Genomic DNA, 11763 nt, shown 5'->3' on the forward strand with positions numbered 1-11763 from the left:
CCACAAAATTTTTGAACAATCAGAATTAAAAATTGTCTAGTGAATCTTTTTTCATTATTCTTAGTCACCCCAGCCTTTGCTCACCATTGCTGAATTTATAAATATGCCATGTTTCCTATCCATCTGCTTAAGTGTCCAAAATCTGCCTTTTCCTACAACTTTGAACCAATTATTTTTGAGTGTTAAATTTGAGAATCAGTATTACTTTCATGATTCGGTTAGCAAATGGTTTGCTATTTGGAGCATGCTGAAAATAATAGGTTAAATATAAAATATAAAAAGCTGGTTGAAAATTAATTTATGAGAACTTTAATCTATTTTCAAAATACATTTCCAGAACCCAATATATTTTATAGCATAATTTGAAACATGATTGAAGCATATAATTTTAATACTACATTTTTTATATATTTCAATGGGTGAAATAAATTTAATTATAAAACAATGTAAATTGGTTACTGAAATTGTAACTTTGTATTAAAGAATGTTTTTGAAATAGACTTGTTCATTACCTGTTACACTTAAAGGGTTTGCTACTTATACATGCTCTTATGCTATCCCAACTATAGAGGAGTAATTTTGGTAAATGCTAAATGATATGTATGATCTCATTAATAATAATAATAATAAAAATACTAAGCAGGAGTACTTCCTTATGAGCATAAATAAATTTTAACTGCATGTCAATTTGCAATCTATTGGTAATTTTATTTCATAATTAGTCATAAGCACTAATTTTCTTTGGCAGAAACAAACCATCACTACTATCCTAGATATAACCCATGGGTGTATTTCTATGCTAAAGGTTCTGAGCAATATATATATGTGTGAAGTCAGGCTCCTATTGACTGGAATGTTCTAACTCTAAACTCAAGCCTTCTGTTAAGTAGCCTTTTCTATATGATGGTTGTCCTGCTTTTTCTAGGTGATGATGCCAGGGAGGCAGTTAAACATGGTCTGGATGGGATTTTGGTGTCGAATCATGGGGCTCGACAACTTGATGGAGTGCCAGCCACTGTGAGTTCCAGCAAATGCTGGGATTTTTCTTTGGAGTTCCCATTTCCATCAGTTTTGACTATCTCTGTGTCTGCCTCTTCTCCGTGAATATTTTTGTGTGAACACTGAAGGTGAAAATATGTGTGAATATATGAGATCTTGGATTTTAAATTTAGTGGCATATAACTACCTAAGCCAGATCCTTTATTAGTCCAACACATTTATTTATAAACTTGTAAGAGTCCCTGTTAAATAATGTCATTTGTGGGTAGGTATTATTCTTCTGTTCAATATGTATACTGTAAATTGGAGTAAGAAAGAAGTGTTTATGCCATGAGAGCCCAAAGAAGAGTTGCTAACAGACAGTTGCAGTTACAAAAGGCTTAGTTGGAGTTTGAGATCATTGGTACAATTGTCACAAGAAGCCAAAATGAGGGAAAGAGGAATTCCTGTGGATGTGGGAATTGAGCTTCAGAGAGCAGGTGGGTGGGTGGGGAAAGGCGATGGACATCCTGTGGCCTGGGTGAGGGGAGGTCCACTGCACATACACTACCCGGCTTGAGTTGTAAACTACCTTGGCTGCACATTAGAATTACCTGAGGAACTTTAAAGAGTCCTAACGCTTAGGCTATACCCTAGATCAATTCATCAGACTCTCTGGGAGAAGCCGGCATAGGCACCAGTGTTTTTAAAGCTACCCTGAAGATTCCAATGTGAATCTATGATTTTTGTACACTATGCACACACTCTTAAATGAATCAGAATCCAGAACCTAGATATAAAAGTAAACTAAGTTGGCTGGAAAGGTATGGGACTGAATAAAACCTGTAATGGATAGCAATTAGCCCCAAGAGGTCCATGAGCCACAAAGACCAACAGAGGCACTGGGGTAGATTTTAAGATCAGGAATTGGGGGCCCAGAAATGGATCAAAAGTCATGGAGATAGACACATATCCCAGAGAGGGTTTCATGGATCCATGATTCAGAATAGTGGCCAAGAGCTGTAGGTGGGGTTAAAAAGTAGTTCCCTTACATGCTGCCCACCGTGGGGACCTAACCTTGGCTAACCAAGATCATTTTAGATGAGGCACTGGTGTTGCAGCTGACTTTCACCTCTGCTCCATCCCTGTGTGGACCTTCTGTTTTTAGAGGTGTGGCCTAAATGTGTACCAGGAAGAGTTGGATGTGTTTGGGAAATCAATTTGGTTTGTGGTGTCTGGTGGTGGTAGGGGAGTCCTGGGGAATGTGTCTGCTCAGACAGGTAACGGGGGGGTTTCTTGAATATTTTAAGTAATTCGATATGCAATAAAAAAAGCCTTGATTTAGTAGCAGTGAAATAGGAATTTGGCATAACAGGAGGCAGGAAGACTAATTAAGTGGTCTGGATAATTAAGATGGACAGAGAAAGAAAGAGGGGTCTGAACTACAACAAAGCAGAGGGAATCGATTTCCACTCCAAACCAATATTCTAGAATCCAACTTATTATAGGCAAAGTATGCTAGCATCACCTAACAAAACTTGAAAAATGTATTTACAAAATAATATGGATGGATTTTCCATACCACCATCTCTGAACTGGATCATCATTACGCATTTCATCCCGTTTATCAGAATGATTCAGTCATGGTAAGTGGATGGCTTTAATCAGGATGACCAGTGAATTTATTCAAGCAACTGGAAGTAGAGCAGAACAAATAATTTAGTCAAGCAGGAGTGGATTGTTGTTTCATGGGAATAGCAGGTTGACTTACCTGAATCCACAGACCAGGTGTGTGGGTCTTAGAGCAGACTAACTGATGGTGGGGCGCTGTTTGGCATCCATATTTGTACCCACAGTTTTTCCTTAAGGCACTAGTGGTGGGAATGAACCTCATCTGTGCACACTGAGGAATGACAGAGTCAAAAATTTCAATGACAAAACTGGAGGTTTTCAAGCCTTCCCAATTCAGCTTTACATATAGAGACCCATTTTTGTAATTAATACTGAATGTTGCCAGCAAATAAATAGAGGTGGAGAACGAAGGCCTCCTCTGGGCATCAGGGAGAAGCTGGTCACATCCCAAGGCCTCTGTGCAGATTTATATGTCTCTTGTGCATGGACACATAGACCTAGTGTGCAGGTCAAATTAAGTTTGTTTTCTAAAAATAAAATCTAAATCTACTGAAATCAAATCTAACTAGGTTTTAAGGGGAAAATATCTAAATGCTGTGGTTTATTTCCCTCTGGCTGAGGGGATATGGAAACTTATCTAAAAAGGCTTTTTGAGCTGTGGTCTCAGAGACTGTTTTTAAAAAAATAATGACCCTCCCCTTTGCATGCTGTGTGTGAGAGAGGAGATGCTTGCTTGAGTTTTGCCTCCTACTTTAGAGCAAATTTAAGACCAATGATCGTGACAGAAATGTGAGAAAGGCTTTGGTTTATGGTGAAGATGTTTTTCCCTTAGTGTGTGGGTTTTGAGGTGAGTGGTAGAAAGTTAAAAATTAAGTTTATGTCAAGGTCTTTACTTTCAAGTTAATCATGGGGCCAAGATTGGTCTTGAAGTAGTTCAAGAACAATATGACAGAATGGAATCAATTTCCCAAATCCATAGTACTGGAACATCTCAAATTGGGGTCTAAAGACAAATTCCCTGGAGTCTTTGAACTCTAGAACCATCTAGAAGCATTTCTTCTTCCACTTTTTATTTTTTGTTTTGATGCTAGTTGGGCCCAATCAACCTGAAGTTTAAAAATATGACATTCTTTCCCAGTGAAAATTCTCACCTGCAAAACTCATAAAATAAGTATTTGTGTTGTTAAGTCAGATGTTTCCAAAACTGAGTCCTTTGGCATGTTCTGTGAGATCTAAGAGATTTTATTGTTCCTTTGAAAAGAGATCCATGCAATTCTACCTTTGAGAAACACCTGATGTATCAGTTAGCTTTTGCTATGTAACAACTGAAACATACTGGCCAAAATTCAATAGCCATTAATTCATGTTGAATTTTGGGTGTTGGTAATTTGGGCTGAGATCAGCTAGAAGGCATTTTTTTTCTCTTGGCTGGGCTCAACTGTAGGTCTCTGCAGTCAGCTGCTGGGTCTACTAGGACAGGCTGGTAAGATGGCCTCAGCAGCGACAGCTCTGCATTATTTCACATCTAGGGCCTTAGACAGGCTAGTTCTCATAGGTGGCAGGTTTCCTAGAAGTAAATGCAAGAATGCAAGGCCTCTTAAGATCTAGGCTTAGAACAACCACACTGTTGTTCTCACATTCTGTTGGTGATGGCCAGTAACAAGGCTAGTTTGGGTTCAAGGGGTGGGAAAATAGACTCTTCCAGCCCATTTCTCCCACATGATAGGAAGAGCTGAAATGTCACATTCAAAGAAATAGAGATAGGAAGGGAAATAATTGTAGCCATTTTGCAATTGCAAACACACAGCCAAGCCTGTGTGGACCAGTGATTTTCTAAGCCTGCCCAGTAGAACCCCCACAACAGGACTTCCTGGTGAAGTGTGATGGGTGGGGTGGGGTAGAGGGTAAAAGGAAGATTTATAGGCAGGGTCCTGGACTCTGTCTTCTTTAATTTTAACTAAAGCAGCTCTAGCTTTATCTGCTTTTCTTTATGTTCAGGTGCTTTGGTTTGAAACCTTTGAAGGGTTCTATGCTTAATATGTCAGAAATCAGTAGTACAGCAATGGATGCTATGGGAAGGTAGAAAGGCAAGAGCTCCCTGTGAGTAGAAGTTTTGTGGGACAAGGAGCGTCCTGGAAAGAGTGTGGCTTGAGCAAGAACAGGAAAGAGGAGTCTCTTTGTGAGTAGGATCCTTGTAGGATATTTTTTTCTGATCCCTTAAACTGCCTGATGCAGTGTCTAGAATACACCAGGTCCTCAGTAAAGTTTGATTAGTCAATGAATGGATGGATGAGTGAGCAGGAGTACACTGGGATCTTACCGTCTTTGCCTGTAGATGAACCCTGCTGGAGTAAGCCCACAATTAACTGTCTGAAGAACCACTAAGCAAAGAACAGCTAAAATGAATGGTCTCTTAGATATGTAGCAAACTGAAAAGAGGAAACATAACAGTCATAAAATAGTAAATTTGTTTAGTATGTTTATTTTTTAAATCTCCTCTGATCAGAATTATTCTCCAAAATATATAGCCAGTAAAACTGCTGCTTCAAAAGGAAAAAGGGGGAAGGTAGAAATGTTCAGTAACAGACAGAAAATATCATCATCCACAGACACATGAAACACCAATATGGTCTCTGTTTTACAACCCAGGATTCACATTTTAAGTATCCTTATTAGTTTCCTTTTAGGCCAGGCTGGTCACTGGAAACAACCTAAACAGACTTGATTTGCGTGACTTCGAAAATGTGTGTTGAACCCAAGCTAGCTAATATTTTTCTTTGGTTCTGGTTTCAAATGGGGAAATATGCTTAATTATAGCTTGCATCATCGCTTGGAGATTGTAACATTTATATGTTGATGTAACTTGCCTGACTGTAAAAAGAGGACTATGTATAGGTAAAGGGACATATGTAAATGGATCCAAGGCATGTTTGGCAAGGCAGAAAAGCCAAAAGGGAAAGGGGAAAATCACATTACCTGCCAAACATTTAAAGGCCGTGTGCCAAATGTTGCCTTCACTTCCTCCAAATCTGTAGCCGGGTTTGGTCTTCAGCCTTTTACATAAAACTCTCTTTAAGTTTAGGTTCTAAAATTTTAAGGGAGAAGCAGGAAAGCCTTTGAGGGATTTGAGCACAATTATTTCTTAAAAATAAAAACTGCACTCAGGGGTATAGTAGCTCCTTCAGCATGCATTTTAAAAGGGGTTGGACTTAATTTTGTATTTAAATATTTTGAGATGATTTTTACATGCACAGGGTAATTTCTACAGATTTTGACCTACAGATCATGGTGGGAATGGTTTCCATTCCCAAGTGCAAAGATTTACATCAAGGTGGCCAACTATATCAGCTATTAGTTATTAATGGTATTGGCTATTAGCTAACTGTATTAGCTATTGCCACATGTTGCTGTAAAACAAAAGTTTCCAAACTCAGTTATTGAAACCAACAATCATTTTGTCCCATAAAGCTTTGTGTCAACTTGGACTTGGTACTGGTTAGGTGGCTGTGCTCCAGGTTTCGTGTCCAGCCGGATTAGCTTTGCTTCCTGAATGTTTATCCTGGGGCCCCAGCTAACAGGGAAGCACTGCCCAGAGGATGCGCCTCTCATGGAAAATGGCACAGGTGCAAGAGAAAGTTGAAATGCGTGAGGTCGTTTAAGGTCTATGCCCGGTTTAAGCACTCTGCCACCTCTATACATGTTTCTGGTCAAAGTAGGGTTGCAAAGGCCAAGGTCAATGTCAAGGAGTGGGCAAGCACCCTCTTTTAGTGGGAAACTCTGCAAAGTTGCCTTGGAAATGGAGTGGCTTCAGAGCACTGCGAAGGATCTGGAACAACGACCCCACCTACTAGATCAACCTCTACGAGGATCTTACATTCTCTAGTGCTGATATAAACCCATCATCATTTGCGAGTCAAGATGTGGACCTGCTAGATCCATATAGTCATATTCCTTTAAAAGCAAGAGAAATATTTCCATGGAGAGTTCTCGAATGTATGGCTGAATACAAAGTATGTTGGACAGGGATATGAGAGATGTTTTTCACTACTAGCTGTGTTTGCATTTTTATACACTACTGCTTCCACTATCAAGTGAGCACGGACTTTAACAGTTGATTTTCAGTGAGTAAATAATGTTCAGAATAATTTATATGAGCAAGATACTTCATTTACATATCTTTTAAAAGATAGCTATAAAAGTGCATCAAGTGTTTTTAAATTACGTTTAATTTTTTTAAATGAGGATTTTTGAATTTGACTATCAGGAAGTAAAAAAGAAACAGACTTTGAAAGAAAAATAAACCATTCAATTCCAAATTCAGGTAGTGTTTTAGTTACTAACATTTGCACCATTTTTTCCTTCAGGAGAGAAGTCTTTTACTGTTGATTCCATACCTACTTAGCTTCTTTTACTCTAAACCCTTGTTAGTGGGATGATCAGTGGAGACTGAGTTGGGTAACAATGCACCATGCATCTGTCACAGTCGTGACCTCTTCTTGCCACAGATCGATGCTCTACCAGAAGTCGTGGAGGCTGTGGAAGGGAAGGTGGAGGTCTTCCTGGATGGGGGTGTGCGGAAAGGCACCGATGTTCTGAAAGCTCTGGCCCTGGGAGCCAAAGCGGTGTTTGTGGGGAGGCCAGTCATCTGGGGCTTGGCTTCGCAGGTAATTGGAGGACAAAGAAATAAATGTGTAACACAGGATGATTTGACAGTGAAATAAATATGTGAATCAAGTCAGACTGACTTACCCCAGAGATCTGTATCTTTTACTTGCTTAGGGAGAGAAAGGTGTTCAGAATGTCCTTGAGATACTGAAGGAAGAATTCCGGTTGGCAATGGGTCTGAGTGGTAAGACTTGTCATCTCATTGATAACTTTTTTTCTCCTACTGGTCGCTAAGCCAGGCTCCCTGGGAGGAGAAGGGAACTTGAGGGGAAGAGGATGGAATCATTCGGGCTGTAATTAAATTTGAGGTCGGCTCCCTATTTACAACTTTGGTGCAGAGCACTCTCTGAACTGAGGAACCCTACAGTGTGCATAATCTGTAGTAGTCACACAGCCTCTGTCTTTGACAATCTTACCAGGGACATTTTGGTGAGTATCAGTACCAAAGGGTGAATGCTACATTTTACTCTTCTTCATCTTATAACACATGAACAGTAAAACGAATTGGCTAGTTAGCATCTCTAATTTGGATGTCTAAGTGACATCTCAAACTCTACCTGTCCAAAACTAAACTGCTAACTTTTCCTGTTAAACCTGCTCTGTCCACAGAAAAGGATGGGTGGGGTGACGGGAAAGTTTGCAAGGATGTCAGGCAGTCAGAATGATCTTGTTAAACATTAATTCGGATCATGCCACTCTTCTAATTGGAAGTCACCAATGGCTCTTGGTTACCCAGAGTAAACGCCAAAGTCCTTACAATGGTCTACGAGGCCTTATGTGGTTTGACCTCTGTCATCTCTCTGACCTCAACTCCTACTACTGTCACCTTTGCTTAATTCACCCCACCCACATTTGCCTTCCCTGACTATGTCAAATGTGTTTCAGCATTGGGGCCTTTGCACTGGTGATTCCATCTGTCCAGGTGCTCTTTCCCCAAATACCTACAAGGCTAACTCCCTTACCTCCTTCCAGTCTTCACTTAATCGTACTTCTCAAAGGGTGAAAGCCTGAGCACCCTGTTTGAAATGGCCATCCACCCTCTCTCCTCCCACTCATCTTCCAGTGTTCTTTCCCTGTTATTATTTCATTCTTTTTCCATAGCAGCTATCACCTTCTATAGATCATCTATCATATAATTTACTTCTCAAATTACACACATTCTGTATTACCTGTTTCCTCTCTAGGGTGTGAGCATGAGGCAGGAAGCACTGTGTGTTCTCTTCACTGCAGTCCTCCCCAGTAGTTAGAATGCCTGGCACGTAAACAATATTTGCTGAAGGAATGAATAAATAAATAGTGAACCATTATTACTAGTGATTGTTTTGAATTTGACTCAGAATGGACCTCTAGATGCCAAGAATGTCCTTGAGTTAATTATCAACTTCCCCACTTCTGAAGGTAATGGGGGTTTCCATTTCTTTGTTCCGTATCACCCAGATTGTCCCTGTAGATAGATTTCCCGGGATCAATACTGAATGTGTGTGGATGCAGCCTCAGTGAGAAGAATGCCTTCTGTGAATCCTTGCTACACATTTCAATTCACTACAGACATATCCTAAAAGAGAGCTTTCAGCCACTGACTCTCTATTAAATGTGGCAGAAAGAATATACTCTTTGTGTTAATAAAAGTATGTGCCAGTCATCTTGTGTTAAGGACTGTTTAGGTAATAAAAATGGTCTCATGCCACATAAGATTTGGCAAGCCTACCTTGAATCATAAACCTTACATTTGTCAAGTTTTACATTCCTTGGGAAAACGATTACCTGCCTGATTATTATTGCATTCATTTCATATTAAATGTGTGCATTATTTTTTCAGGGTGCCAGAATGTGAAAGTCATCGACAAGACATTGGTGAGGAAAAATCCTTTGGCCGTTTCCAAGATCTGACAGTGCACAATATTTTCCCATCTGTATTATTTTTTTTTCGGCATGTATTACTTGACAAAGAGACACTGTGCAGAGGGTGACCACAGTCTGTAATTCCCCAGTTCGATACAAGGGTGTCGTTCTTCTCCAACAAAATAGAATCCCTTTTAGTTCATTGCTTTTGACTTTTCAATGGGTGTCCTAGGAACCTTTTAGAAAGAAATGGACTTGCATCCTGGAAATATATTAACTGTTAAAAACAAAACATTGAAAATGTGTTTAGACAACATCACCCCCTGGCAGGCTAAAGTGCTGAAACACAAAAGATATCCTTGGGTAAAATTGGAGGTAGCTAAGGCTGAGGTGAAAAGATAGTGACCTCACTGTTTATTGACCTGCATTGTGTTGGCACATCTTTAAAACAGTGTTCCAAAATTGTAAGCTCAGGTTCAAAAGGTTGGATGTGCCTGGAGAAATAGCCTGTTTGGATTTGCAACCCTGAGGAGGTGGCATTTGATAGAAGGGATGCATTGGTGGTAATTTGTCATTTTCTAGATACTTTTTAACACCGTGAGCTATGCTACTTCACTGAATATAGATTTCCATTCACGTCTTTAGTGTCTGAATATACTGATATTTTACAATATATTGCTTTTTTATTGGAAAGAAATAAAGCACTTCTTGAAAAGAATTTATCTGGTCCATTTATAACAACATGGAACTCAACCATTTTAATCTCTGAACCCTAATTGCTTCCCTTTTCTCCTAATTCATAACCTTACTATTTCTCTTAGATGTCCTTGTTCCTGTTCTGTATTCTTTTGCGTCTTTCCCATTTACCATTATATACAGGGCCCCCTACATCATTTGTGAGGATCATGCCAAATGAAATGTGGGCCCCTTGTTCAGAAGGCAGGAGAAAGGCCTTTTCCTTTCTTCTACAGTGTTTCTCTTATAGTATCTTTATTTGCTACTTAATATCATATTTTCTTAGGTATGAGGATACTCCCATGGCAAGTGTATACTTGCAGAGGTGCCTGAACCCTGGCTGTGCTCTTCTGCCCTGACTCTTCTGCACCTGTGTCCTGGATGCTGCCAAGGGTGGATGGCAATGCTGTCACTGGGCAGGTGGCTGAGCCAGCAGCCAAGGACCCATTCAGGGGAGGTAGGAAGATGGAGGGAGATGGGGCAATGTGTGACTCTAGGCTCCAAGCCTCCACAACATGTTCCACTGTCCCACTGGCCTTTACTTACAAAACATGAACTCAAAGATAAAATCATTAAGAATTCCAAGCCAACAACCACGGAGCGTTCAACCCAAGGGTGAGGCTCCATTCTGATCATGGAGGCTTGTGCGACTGCACTGGTAGCATGTCCACAAGGCCCTGGGCACATGACTTTCAGGTTTGTCTCCAAACCAGGCATTGGGTAGCCAAAGGAATTTTGAAATTGATTTTTTTCACCATCTCTCTGGTTGTTCCACCACTATGAGGTGTTGAATGAAGCAATTGAGAGAATTACTTCCTTTAAATATGATTGCTGTATTTTGTTTTACTCTTTTATTTCTACATTTTATTATTTTCAGATCCATCTCTCTCTCCTTCCTTCTTTCCCTTCCTTTAGATGCTAGGGTGTTCTTAAATACTATGATGGACACCAACATAGATCTTTCTTCTGAAATTAGGTATCTAAACTGATTTTAAAAAGGATTACTTAATCTTGTAAGAAGGAATAGCTGTCCCTCAGTTTTTTCTCCAAATGCAAAGAGGGAATGTTACGATCATATCATGTGATTGTTGTATAGTTTTTCAATTTATATGAATCAATTAATAGGTATATAATAAACACTTCTTTGAGGCCCTGATTCAGAAATGCCTTTGTTGTTGGCAAAGACTGTCCACTTTGGCTACACCATACTGTGTGGTTGGGTGGTGCCTTGCGAAAAAGTTGATAACTTTTCCAGCAAACAGAGATCCACACCTAGTGTTTTAAGTTTTATGTAAATTATGTAGGAATGGGGATCACTGGTCTTAATCTGTGCATTTCTGGACACTTTTATAACACCTAGAGCTATGCTATCTCTTGAAAGTAGATTTCCATTTTTTCTTTAGAATTGTGATATAGCTGAATGCTTTATGATATATATTGATTCCAAAACAAAGATATAAAGTTGTTTTTACTTTTTTTGGAGAATGTTTCCAGTCCCATTGTAACAATCCTAAAACCAGAACTGTCTAAAGGCTAAGATAGCTTTGCCTTCAGAAGGCTAAGGAATGGGGCATGTTGGTTGCACATCTGTTTCTGGGGATTTTCTTGCTTGAACCTGACAGTTCTTTGAGGCAGCCAGTTGACTTCTGTTCGGAGTTCCTTGAAATATATTGGGAGAAGGGGTAATAGGAAATGGATAGGTTAATATAGGCCAGGTCAGCTTTTCTTGTATGTTATTTAATGTATCGAATGCTCCAGAGTAGTGCTTCTCAAGCTGTAGAGTACATCATAATCTCCTGGAAGGCTTGTTAAACATGTTGCTGGGCCTTGTGCCCACAGATTCTGAGTCAGCAGGTTTCTGGTGGGGCCTGGAAATCTGCTTTTCTAACATACTTCCAGGTGAGGCTGATA

The 11763-nt window shown here is 39.7% G+C and overlaps 1 protein-coding gene across 1 annotated transcript in view; it reads left to right on the top strand.

The window, feature by feature from the left end:
* HAO1 (hydroxyacid oxidase 1) overlaps positions 1-10745 on the top strand; it is a 46867-nt gene extending 36122 nt beyond the window's left edge. Inside the window, exons 5-8 of the mRNA XM_036880099.2 lie at positions 926-1017; positions 7116-7274; positions 7390-7459; positions 9095-10745. Of these exons, the coding sequence (XP_036735994.1) occupies positions 926-1017; positions 7116-7274; positions 7390-7459; positions 9095-9165 (392 nt within the window). The 3' untranslated portion in view covers positions 9166-10745. The remainder of the gene's footprint in view (positions 1-925; positions 1018-7115; positions 7275-7389; positions 7460-9094) is intronic.
* Positions 10746-11763: the final 1018 nt, after the last annotated feature.

The sequence above is a fragment of the Manis pentadactyla genome, chromosome 5 (assembly GCF_030020395.1).
Source record: "Manis pentadactyla isolate mManPen7 chromosome 5, mManPen7.hap1, whole genome shotgun sequence".
Taxonomy (NCBI): domain Eukaryota; kingdom Metazoa; phylum Chordata; class Mammalia; order Pholidota; family Manidae; genus Manis; species Manis pentadactyla.